We start from the raw sequence: 12,664 nt of genomic DNA on the forward strand, positions 1-12,664 counted from the left end.
TCAAGGCTGTGGGAACCAGATAGGGATTTAACTGACTTAAGATGAGAGCCTCAGGTCTCCTCCCAATGAGGAAGTGGGCCTTCCTGCATATATTCCTGGTAGCCCAGACCTTTTTGGAGATGGAGAGCTGCTAGGGTTTCTCTGGGACATCCTGTGGTTGCTAGCCATTTTATTCCTGTCACAGTGAGAAACCCAAGGGAGAGAGGGTTTTCACAAAGCCTGTATTGTCCCCCTCACCAGCTAACAGTGGTTCATTTACCACCTGCACATGCCAGGTCTCTGGTCTGTCACCTGGTAGCAAGCAGTGTAGTGTGAGCATTGCCAGTGCCTGCGTGCTGGGTGTGTAAGATCCAGGCCCTCACACTTAACGCCTCAGCCCTGCTCCTCTGTTTTTCTTGGGAAAGGGGATGGGGCACTCCCTAGGGATCCTGGCTTTTATCCAAATTGTCTTGTGATGTTTATACCATTGAGTGTGGTTTTCAGCTGGGTCCTGGTTGGAACTGGGGCAGGTTCCTTCCAGACATGGGGGAGTTAAGTGACAATGTGACAGGAAGCCCTTGCAATAGCCAAGCCTCAGGCATCAGGTGCCATTAATAACAGACGTCATAAGCCTTGGAGGTAGAGGCTAGACAGCATGTTGATGCCCCTTGTCTGGAATTGGCTGAGATTGAGTTTTGTGACTTGGAATTTGGACTTGAGTCTACCCAATGTCTCTGAGCCCCCATTTCCCTGTCTGTAAGAAAGGGATAAAGATATCTACTCATGGGGTTGTCGTGAGCATTAAAGTTTGATAACTGGCAGGAGTCACTATAACGGTAGAGGAGTACTTGCTATTGCTGCTGTCATCAGACTACAGTATAACTTGACCTAAACAGAATAATTCTTGCAGATTCTGCTAGACCTCTAACCATCCTCAGGCTAAGGACCTCCTTAAGACCACGTTCCTATACTTTCCTGTTCAGAGACTGTAAAGTTCTAAAGTATTGATGGAAAACAAACCTGTTCACCAGTCATGTTTGATATACCAAAGCCTGGCTCTCTGGCTCAATGTCCACGTGTGGTTTGTTGATGCTTGCTGTCAGAGAACAGATGTCAAATCGAGTGCTTGGAGATGCACACACATTATTATTTCTCTCTGATCCACTAAAATGTCACTCTCTGCGTCCGTGGTACCCAACTCTGGCTGTACATGACAGCCAGCTGGGGAGCACCAACACGTCCTGGTGCTGTACCCCCATCCTGACGAAGACCTGCCCGTCTGCAGTGGGACCCAGCCATGCACGGCTTTTTCTGCTACTCACTGGAGGTGCTGGGTGAAGCTGGGCTTGGGAACTCCTGAACCCTATCACACTGAATATCCCGCTGATTCAGGCTTTCACTTGAAGGAGGACAGAAGGAGAAGCAGTCTGGGCTGTAACTGGGCTGTCTGGTGGCTCTCGCTTTGTGCATTCATGGAATATTTTAAATGTCCATTCTATAAATTTTGCTGTTAGGAAGCTGGTGTTACATGGTTAATTGAATGGACCAAATTCCCTTGGAAGTTAAGCATTTGGGACATTTTCAAGGATAATTTATTTAACTTTTTGCTGAGCTTCAAGTTTCTTAAGAAACCCTGCCAAATCTCAAAGTGATTTTTTAGACGTATGCAGCTGCTTCTGTGTTAACAATGGCGTTTTTCTAGGGCCATTAAAATCTGGAAGCCTAAAATTCTATTTTAAACTCTTCTCATTGTCAGTGATTAGTCTTTTTTTAAGGAAAAAAAAAAGGCATTAAAAATAATGAAATCGTTTTAAAGGGAGCTCATTCTAAAATTCTGGCCAGAAAAGCAGGGCTGTTTTACTGTGGGAACTATTAATGATCAATAATATCTGTAAGTGGGGCTACATGGTGTCCACAGGGAAATCTCCTCTTCCTTGGAGCTCCTAAAGACTGCCCCCACCCCCGCCCCTCCCGTTGGGGCTCTGCTTCTCCCCACCCCAGGTGTCTTGCGTGCAGGGTTGCCACAGCTGTCCCCTCCCTTCCGCATGTGCCTCTCAGGTGCCCTTTACGGAGATGTTTGATTTGAGGGTGGGCAGGGAACCAGGGATGGCATAGATGTTTATTGCAAGCACACGGCACAGAAGTTTATTGGTCCTGTTTCAAAGCTTGTGTCTTTAAAATATGACTTATAAAACTGCTTTCATCACAGTTAAACTACCTCAGGATGCAAATTCAAAATGGAAAATACTCATTTGAAAGCTGTAAAGCAAACAGCAGTTAGAGGTACATATGGTAAACATGCGTCAGAAGGGTTGCCCTCTCTCTCTGGAGAGGGTGCTGGAAGTGCCTTTGACAAGGAAAGCCACCAGGGGTGAGCCCAGCGGTGGGGGCGGCTGGGAGACACCCCCGCCTCCCCTGGGGTGTCACAGGGACCTGATGCCTGCCGTGGGTGGGTCTCCTAAGAGCTGGTGGGAGACAGACTCAAGGATGGTCGCCCCAGCATGGACATGAGGAAAAGGCGCTCCAGCCAGGATTGTAGAGTCCAAGTCAGGGTTGCGTGTGTTTGTTTTTAATATATTTTAATTGCAAAGGTAATATTTGCTCATTGCCAAGAATTCACATAATATCAAAGTGTATAAAGTATGAGAGAACCAGACTGGGCAGTTGGGGGCCTGTTCTTTCAGACCTCACCTGTGCATGTGAGAACATACGTCCCAACCATAATTATCCAGCTCAGGGGTGCCTGAATGGCTCGGTCAGCTAAGCGTCTGCCTTTGGCTTAGGTCATGATCCCGGGGTCCTGGGATCTGCTCAGCGAGAAGCCTGCTTGTCCCTCTCCTTCTGCCCTTCACCCCCACTCCTCTCTCTCTGCTCTCTCTCAAATAAATAAGATCTTAAAAAAAAAAAAGATTATCCTGCTCAGATGGTTCAGTAACTTGCCTTTCTCACTGAATCATGTGCCATAGACATCTTTCCACATTTTTTAAAAAGCATTTTGGCTATTTTCACTAAATTGCCATTATAAAGCTGCCACAATGGACTATATCCTCTCTAGCCCTTGGACCTTTATAGCAGTTGTCAGAGGTGTGTTTCTACACTCATTTGTGCGATGGTCTGGTTAATGTCTTCCTCGCAGGGAGGGCGGGGCTGAGGGAGAGGAGGAACAGGGTCTGTTTCTGTTCTCCATTGTGTGGCTGGCACCCAGCATGGTCCTTGCCACACATAGGAGTTTCTTAGTGCTTATTTATTCAACAAAAGAATGCAGAATAAGAACATCTCACATTTATCAAGTGCTTCCTGTGTGTCAGACGCTGTTCTAAGGGCAGGGGGTGCACTAATCCATTATTCCTCACAGGGCCCTGGGAGACAAGAGCTTGACAGATGGGGAAATTGAAACATGAAGAGGTTAAGTGGCTTCTTAGGGTCACGTGTCCCATCAAAGTGGCCAAGCTGGGATTTGAACCCAGGTTCTGCTAGTCTGCAGATGAGCCACCACTAATCCCCACATATGTATGCGCCTGTATTTGCATATGTATGTTCACATTCTTGTGGGAGAAAGGAACTTGCTGGGTCGGAGACGATGCCCATTTTAGAAACGCATCCTGCCATTGGTACCCATTGGTATTCCTGCCAGTCGTGCGTGCAGGTACCTGTTTCCTCGTATCCTTGCCCGCTCAGCTCTCCTTCTGCTTACCCCTACTGTCCCTGCAGCTCCCCTTCTGGGCACACAGCTCCACCCTGCAGATGAGCACCCCCCAGCTAATATCATGATATCCTATCCCAGAGCCAGAGGGAGCTGGAGACCCTAGAACTCTTTTCTTGTGACCTAGTGGCCACAGGGGAGTTAGACTCATAATGGTTGGTCATACCTTGCCAATGCTTATGTTACCGTATTTACTGTTTACCACTTGCTAAGGTAAGCAAAGGCTTAGTGAAATCAGGTAACCTGTCGTGGTCATCCAGTCAGGTCATCAAGTGGCCGGACTGAGATTAGACTTGGGCTGTCCAAGTCCAGAGCCCACCTTTTCAACTCCCATGTGTCCTCCCCACATAGCAATAGTGGCCAGGCTTGCCCAACTGGTCAGTGCCCTGGACTGCTGACAGCTGCTGAACGCCCTCTTGGTGGAGTGGCCAACCCCTAGGAAGCTTTGTCTCTGGTGGATTGGGTATTTAGGACAGGTTCTTAGAGACATGTGCCTGGTGTCCTAGCTGTAGAAAGTGCACCTCCCCTCTACCAGTCAGACCCCGAGCTGTGGATGTCCACCGTCCACCAGGGAGGAGGACAGCTCGGGTTTCAAGGATCAGAGCCCAGGGATCTGGCCTCCTCCCGGGTCCTCTGGCTCTGTTTGCGTTGCTCCTGCTGCCCTCTACCGAACATTAATGACATTGCCTGTGTTCCACCTGAAGGAGTCACAGTGGCCGACCTGCTAAAAGAGGATAAGAAGAAAAGGAAGTTTTGCTGCTTTCGACAACGCAGGGCTAAGGATCACGGTAAATGACTGAGGTTGAACTTCCCGTTGGGAGACTCCTCTCCCAGGGCTTCTGGAGCTTTCTCCTTGCACATAGGCCTGGTGTGAAGTGCATGTGCCCGTGTGGTGTGTTTTTGTAAGATGCCTATGTTTCAACTGCTTGATTCCTTTGAGCCTTGGTCATGTTGTTTTCTTCTTGTCTTTACCCCAAATGTGTGGTTTTGCCAAGACAGCATTGCAGTTTCCTTTTTGTTTGAACTATACCTTTTAAAGAAGCAGCTGAACTCACTCAGAACATTTATTTAATTCAGCATGAATGTTCTTAGATTGGAAGACAGACTTCTTAAACATTTTTCCCCAATGATCCTTTTTCATCTAAACTGTTTAGAAATTCCAGTGATGTTATTTGATTGATTTTGATTTTTCTAGGTTGCATTTTTCAAATGGCCTGCTGGTTTTTCACCCTCTGGCTGGTTTGCCCAGGACATACTAAAGCTAGTAGTGCCAGTTTCAAGAATGAAGTTAAAAATATACTTCTAGGATACCAAGATTTGGGGGGCACTTGCCTTTGTGAGCAGGAATACAGAAAGGGCTCATGTGGGGCACAGTTAATGTTCAAGCTGTGCTGGAAAAAAAGAATGCTAAACGTAGACCATCACTGGAAACCCTGGGGTCAGTGTCAGGACCATCTGCATGCAGAGCAGTTGATACAGACAGCTGGCGTCCTGTCCTGCCTGCCAAGCCTTCACTGTAGTCTTAGAGCAGTGCAAAGTTTTGCCTGTGCACACCACATGATTTATCTAGTTATCGCCACTGAGGTTGGCCCTGGTTGGGATGACTCTGGAGGAAAAGTCTGAGTGTAAATAGGCACACAAAGCCAACTGCCAAGGGAGCAGAGGGGACACAATGCACTATTTTCTTGGTAGTAGCCTCTGCCATTATGGGAATGCTGAGCTCATAGGCTATAGACATGGGAATAAGCCACAGGTGGTTGGACCAAAAGCTTTTGACGTAGACAAGGACAGAGAGTATCAGCCTCCAGAGAGCAGCACATGGTGGTCCTGAGAAGAAAAGGAACCTGCATGGGGGTGGGCAGCCAGTTCCGGGGCAGAGCTGGGGCCAGCTCCCATAGGGTTAATAGTTTACAGAAGCTTATGAAGAAGAGCTGGCCTTGATGCAGCCTTTGGAGGCCTCTGCAGGAAGGATGGACTTCAGGTAAGCAGGAAATGATGTCACTGACATAGGATAAAAATAGTATCAAAGACTGAGAACCTGGGCTCTGGGCAGGTTACCATAAGATGATGAGTGGTTTGTCCCTAGAAGAGAAGAGACCTCTCCTTGGGCATGTAGGTGTTCATCCTCCTGAGCAGGAGTTTGCACCCTGTGATTTTTCAGGGATGTTTTGTTGGCTTTCTGAGGTATGCAGGGAAAGGAGGAAGCCTCATTTTCAGGAAACTTTGTGTTTTGAGTGGGTGAGGTCTTTTATTGACTGAGATACCCACGGAGCCTGAAGAAGACCCCTGATGATGCTGGCAGGGCAAGGCCCTCGCATGGGTGCCATGCTCCACACGTCATTAGTCATACAGGAATAATTATTGTCAGGGCATCATTCTTGCTTTAGACACAGAAACCTTGGTCTGGCCTTGACCCACATTCCTCAAGAAGAGACTGGCTTCTTTACAGCAACCAGAGTCTGTTACCCTGTGACAGCTAAGCGTGTCACCACTAGCAAGCACAGGCAAATTCCTTCAGGGGATGTCATGGCACTGCTCATGCCTGTCATGAAAATAAGATTTAAAAAAAAACCATAAGATCTTGTCTTCGGATCCCCTGTTCCCAAGGAAGGCAACCATGACTGCCACTGCTCAGTTGTCCAACCTCATGCCCCCGCCCATTGGAAGGAAGGTGTGAGAAGGTTCAGGCTACTTAGGTGTGGAGGCAGATTCTGAAAGGCATCCCTGACTAGGCAAGAGAGTTTGTTCTGTGGAGAACAGGGGGGCGAGGCTCCGAGAAGCCCAGGACATCAGTGAAGGAGGCTGTTTGGTGTGCCAGGCTGGAGGAGGAGGCTGGGGTGCTCTGCACTCAGTTGGCATGGGTCCCAGGGCTCCTGCGGCTGGCTGATGACTCTCGAGGGGCTACTCCCTTCCCCAGTGGCTCTGCCTGGAAGTGACCTGGGAACACTTCTCCTGGGCGGACTTCCACATTCGTGGCAGCACTCCTGAGGGGCAGTGGGCAGGGGCTTCATAATACTGCTCCTTTCCTGCTCTCTTTGCCGAGCTGGGGGAGTGTGAGGAAAACCCCCTTGGTGATGGTGGTAAAACCAGACAGCCCGTGGGTGTTTCCTCTTTATAGCAATTCAAGCAGGTCAGAGGTACAGGTCTTACAGATGATATCACCCAACAGCTCATGTTCTAGATTAGCCAACTAAGCCCAAGGAGGAAGAGGGAAAAGACTTGTCCCCACATTACCAGTGACAAAAACCCAGCTTCTCTGACATTCCTTCTTGTGTCTTTTGACCTGAGCAGCCTGTATCACTGAAGGAAGTACGTTGGAGAGTTTGCTGTACCTGTTACTGGTGAACATAATTTTGAGGCTGCCTACTTGAACCCACACACAGACTCATTCACCGTGTGTGTGTGTGTGTGTGTGTGTGTGTGTGTGTGTGTGTGTGTGTTTTGGATTCCCTCTGAACTCCCAAGCCAGGCAGATTTGGTTGAAAAGTATGTTGTTCTGGACAGTGTATACAGAGGAATGTTTATGTGTTGGTGAAAATGCTAGTTAGTTGTGCTGGCCTGAGAAATACCGAATTTCCCTGGTTTATTTCGTGTCGCATTGCCCATAATCGCATCCAGACCCCAGCAGCAGATCTTAGAAGCAATGTGGCACACCATCCACAGAGGACTCTCCAAGAGGGGCACCCCACCTGCAGAGGCCAGGGTGGCTTTCGTCTGCAGTCCAGGGCCTGCAGGGCTGCTGTCTGGCATCATCTCCTCATTGGCAGCAGCCCTCGGGTCCTATGCTCAGCACACCCACATCGAAGCCTCGGGGTCTGCCCTGGAGCTCTTCTCCGGGATCCTGGTGCCTGGACTAGCTTGCAAAGCAGTGGCCCTGAGCTTCCTAGGTTTTCAGCAGGCAAATTGCAGTGCAAGTCAGCATTCCATTCTAGGCACAGGCTTATCCTAATGCCTGGTTTCACCCAGATCCTGGAAATAGTTTTATAACTTATATTTTTAAGAAATGAAAACTTGCCCAACAGAGTTCTGAAAATTCCCTGGAACGTGTGAGGGAAAGGATTTACAGCTCCTCTGCATGCAGATGGCCCCTTGGCTTGCTTCTGCCTGTAGATGACATGCTGGAACTGAGAGGATGGTCTCTGCCTGCACCCCTAGTTAGCCTCACCACTTGTCAGCAGTTACCGTTGAATCTGTACTGAAAGGGATAGAATGCTCGCCCTGAACGGGCAGCCGTGATGCTGTGGCAGCCAGTTAGGGAAAGGGCGTGTGTTCCAGGAATCTTCCTCAGGGGTTTACTTAAACATAGATTTTCATAAAGTCCCAATAGTCACCACAGCACATTGATCTTCGTTCTCTCTCTCTCTCTCTCTCTCTCTCTCTCTCTCTCTGCTGGGTTCACATCCTGGAGGTGGTCTGCTTGTATACCAGGTTTCTGGGGGTTAATTAGGTCAGCAGGACAGCAAACCAAAGCTGATGAATGAGTGTCTTGCTTGGCTTTTGGAAGTCTTAGTGTGTGGCCTTTTAAGGATATACCAATATATACCAATGTGTACCAGTATTTAAGTATATTAAGTATAATTATAAGGGCATACCTATATACATATCAACATATACCGGTATCAAAACGTATCCCAGGATGTTTAAGCATACACCACAAGCATGGCCAGGTGGGAAGCAGGAGAGCTTTCTCACACCTAGCTGTGTGTCCTGAAGCAAGTTGGTCAGGTCTCTCATCTGAAATCACAGAGCTGCTTCATGTGATCTCAGAGGCCCCCTCGTAGTTCTAACAGTCTGTGACCCTCCTGTCTTGATTGTAAAAACATCTATGAAGTCCCACTGGGGCTAAGTGAAATGAAACTCATATCAGTGTTTTAACATGAAAAATAATGCCCGGTACAAGTGAAGGGTGAAATGTTCATGTACAAATGAGCTTTTGCCCACTGGGCCTACTGTCTGCATACTTTGGAGAAAGGAAAATCTCCCCTGTGCCTGGGAGGGAAAGGCTGGAGCAGAGAAGAAAGGCTGCCAGGGCCCCATCAGAGCCTGGTGCCTCTGCTCAGGTGATCACGGTCCGATTCCGGGACCAGCTGAGGTCACCCAATTCTAGCATAGTCACTGTGCTCTTCATCTGCCTCCCCCTCACCGCCGCCTCAGCTGGCTGATGTCATTCTGGAATAACTTACTTATTATGGGTCTGTGGCACTCTTGGTGTCCAACAGTTATGACGGAGAAGTTGCTATCTCTACAGCAGGTGAAGTCATACGGAGATGGCTCCTTCAAGATAGAAGAGATACAAACCAAGAGTGGTGGCCAAAGCTGACTCAGGAGTGTGGAAGATTGTTCACACTAGGTGTCTTTGTGCACGAGTGGAAGTAGGGCAAAGCGCCTGGGCTTTGCATGGAGTGTCGCTTTGTTTCCAGGGAGCAACATGAGAGCTTTCTTGAGGTGACAGCTACCACGTATGAGCCCCACCAACTGCCCAACACTGTGGACCCACATAGGATGACCCAGGACTATGGGAAAATCCCCGCCCCCCCCCCCACCATGTGTTGTATCTCACTTCCGCCCACCTGAGAGTCTGCTCTTAGCCACCGTCCTGCCTCATCTGAAGGATGGAGTCTGCCTGGGGCCAAGGAAACTTCTCTCCATCAGCGCAGCCCTGACACTGTGCCGCACCATTAACCTCTCTTAGTTTCTGTGTGTGGGGTTCACCTTTATTTCCTATCTTTCCTTCCACTTGGTTATCCTGTCCAGGGAGTAACTGGTACATTTCATTCAGTAGTAGCTGGCACAGAGCCAGAAATGCAAAGTGCCCCCCTTCCCTTAGGCAGCATGTAATTTATCTGTTTTGATCAGATTGTTGGAAAAAAAAGAAGCTTTAGCAATGACATGCAGCAACTGTACTGTTCCCGTAATGGGACACGGCCCCAAAGGGTAAGAAGCCACCAAGATTTAGCCTATTCCAAAGAAGTTTGCTCTTTTGGAAATAATAATTACAGTTCTAGGATGATCAGTAGTAGGACCGTGAAGCATTAAACTGAGAGGTGGAAGGTGGAAGGTGGCCCTTGAGAGTGTGGAGTTGGCACCCCTACTCTCCACATTGGATATTGCAGCCTGCAGAGTGGTAGGACTGGACACAGCACAGTCAAACCCTAACTGGGGCCTGTGGACCACCCCCTCTCCTGCCCTGTGTCATGCTGCTCTCGACGTCAATCCTCTGAGTTAGGAGTGACAGTAACTACCAAGAAAAGTATTGCACAGAGATGACTCACGGTCATATTTGTAGGAGTCTCCCACTGTGATTTTCTTTGTCACCGAAGAGAAGGGTGACCTAGGGGAGGAGCCCATAGCAACGAGCTTCATTGAATTTTATAATGTTTTCATCTTTTCAAGTCAGAGCACAAATCAGTCACGGAGAAGAGAATTGCATGAGCAGCTTCGTGCGTCTGTTGAATGTGTGTCTTTATGGAGCTTTTGTTAAAGGTTTTTCTGTGGTTGGATTGTGTGCGTTTTTTGGTTTGTTTATTTTTGTCCTTTTTTTTTTTTTTTGCATGGAGTAGTAAAAAAGGTGAATCAAAGTTTGTAGTTGGTTTCTTTTGACTTAGTTGAGGAAGAAAGATGATTCTAAGAGAATCTCAGTAGTGTGATGTGGGTCTGTAATTTTGCTCATTTTGTTTTGCTGCCTTTGCCTAAATGCTCCCAGACGTGGCTATGGAACTCCTACCTGAGCAGGCTCAGTTCCTGGGTGCCCACAGAAGGAAAAGGACTGTTTCTCAGTCCTCTGGGCCCACCTTCATCCTTGTTATTCACAGCGTCCCTTGCCTGAGCAGGGCCTGCAGGCACACAGCCACACCACAAAGCTCATCGACCTGGCTCCTTTGCCCTCTGTGCCTGGGCTGGCCTCGGAGCCTCCACCACAACACTCCAGCAATACACCAGTTTTTGCAGATCGAAGCAGAGGTGTCCTGGCTAAGAGCCATATCGGCAGAGTCCACAGGGGGAAGGCCTTCCTACTGATGCCACAATGTCTATAAAGACAGTTGCTATAGTTCAAAATGATGCATCAGGGTAAAGAAGTGCATGTGCTTGGGTGAATCTCCCACATTTCTGTCTTCAGTGACCCCCTCTCTCCTAAACCCCAGAGCAGAATTAGTCATTGCTCACTGTGTGCTTCCAGAGCTCCTTGCGTGGACCCCCGAAGTGACTCTTTTCATAGATAATTGAAATCCGTTGGTTTTTCCAGGGCAGGTGTAGTGCTTCATGTGCCCTGCATCTCCTTCAATACATCTTACGCTGCTTGCAGGGTTGAATCAGGTGTCTGAGAACTAATGCCCACATGCCAGACGATGGTTCCCTGGGCCTCCCAGCACCATGGGTGTATTTCTATATTCCCTCTACTTCCTCTGCTCAGGATCCAGCTGTAGAAGAGTGAGACATGCCCAGAGACCCTGGTGACACTGAGATCACCGTCAACTTTGCCTTCTGGCCACTGGTTGGGAGAAAACCTTACTACCTGTAAGACTGCACTTCCTTTGTGCTCTGGTTCTGGCTGCTTTGGTAAGAGCCTTCTGCACACTGGCTTCACAAGCTCAGTGGAACTTAGACATCTGATAAATTAATCGTGAGCAGAGTTCTTAAATTTTTAAAAAGATTTTGTGCTTGATACCTTCATGTCCTCTAGCATCCAATATCTCTTCTCCTTTACTATTTTTAAGATAAGAATTCATGTATGAAGTACTAGTCTAGTGACAGACTTTCTAGACAACACCAGTTGGGGCCAGCAAAGATTTCACTGTAGCTGAGTTGTGTGGCCTCTCAGTGCACTCCCAGAAGTCAAGAAGATAAGCTGGTGTCAGGCACAGCAACTGGATTCAGTTTGGCTCCTGGGCTTTTCTTGGGAAGTGTCTGGATGGACAGGGTTTCCTCCTGATGGGGAGGGGAGGGGCGCTGTATGGTCTATCTCAGCAGGTCAGCAGATCATGGAAGCGAAGACCCCCCTGCCATGGGGGTGCCTGGCCTCTCCCCCTTCCCGGCCCTCCTCCTGGGCTGTCAGAGGACCTGCCTGGAGGCAGCAGTCTGCATCCGGCCCACTCCTGGGCACGCAGCACTCTGGTGTGCCGGCTAAAGCCTTGTCTTCTCCCTGCAGCCAGCATGCCCACCAGTGAGACCGAGTCGGTGAACACAGAGAACGTAAGTGGCGGAGGCGAGAATCCAGGCGGCTGTGGGAGTCTCTGGTGAGTGTGGAGGCCGCCTGCCCTGCTGCCCCCTACTGTTTTCTTAGAGGAGCACCTGGGGGGAAGGCATCCCAGGGCCATAGCCTCAGATGCACAAGGGGTGGGTGGGCTTACCCTGGACCCCTGGGTCCCCCCTCCCTTCCCCCCCCAGGCCCCCCGGCCCCCCAGAATGTCACATGCCTCTTCCCCCAGAGCAGCCCGCCCTGCCTCCTGCCCTGGCGGAGCCTGCTGCAGGGCGGGCCAGGTAACCTGGCAATTCCACTGTGTCCACTAGGTGCTGGTGGAAAAGAAGAGGCACGGCCAAGGCTGGGCCCTCTGGGTGTCGGCGGTGGGGGTAACAGGCCTGATTTTCCTCGCAGTCTGGTGTTGGCATCAGTGCTTTGACAAAGAGCTTGTATGGCAGAGTGGCTGACAGGATGTGCTGCATATTTAAGTTTTCCTTCCCTGGCGGGTTCTCCCGACCCCCCCACGTGGTGGCTGCACAACAAGAGCCCTCCCTCCTTTGCTCACGGCACTTGTTTTTGGAGCCCACACCACCCTCTCCTAACGGTGGAAGGTGCCACCACATTCACCCTGTTGGTTTCTGTCTAGATGACCTGGCCCCCAGCAGGGACCAGCAGTGTGCAATGTGCAGAGTACGGCCTGCTTTGGAGAGTCCATGCAATTTTGTTTCAGTTGCTTCCTGCTGATATCCCTTAGGTCTTAATCTCTGTAAAGTAGAGGTGGTATTCTTAAAAGATTTTGATCT

General features: G+C 49.3%; 1 protein-coding gene across 9 annotated transcripts in view; it reads left to right on the forward strand.

Moving 5' to 3' along the window:
* Positions 1–12,664, forward strand: part of CACNA1D (calcium voltage-gated channel subunit alpha1 D) — a 301,585-nt gene that overhangs the window by 200,390 nt on the left and 88,531 nt on the right. For 5 of the 9 annotated variants that reach the window (XM_041761871.1, XM_041761864.1, XM_041761863.1 and 2 more), the window contains 2 exons: positions 11,829–11,916; positions 12,191–12,250. In XM_041761871.1, the coding sequence (XP_041617805.1) occupies positions 11,829–11,916; positions 12,191–12,250 (148 nt within the window). The remainder of the gene's footprint in view (positions 1–11,828; positions 11,917–12,190; positions 12,251–12,664) is intronic. The other 4 variants (XM_041761866.1, XM_041761869.1, XM_041761867.1 and 1 more) reach the window with 1 other exon arrangement.

The sequence above is a fragment of the Vulpes lagopus genome, chromosome 7 (assembly GCF_018345385.1).
Source record: "Vulpes lagopus strain Blue_001 chromosome 7, ASM1834538v1, whole genome shotgun sequence".
NCBI classification, from domain to species: Eukaryota; Metazoa; Chordata; class Mammalia; order Carnivora; family Canidae; genus Vulpes; species Vulpes lagopus.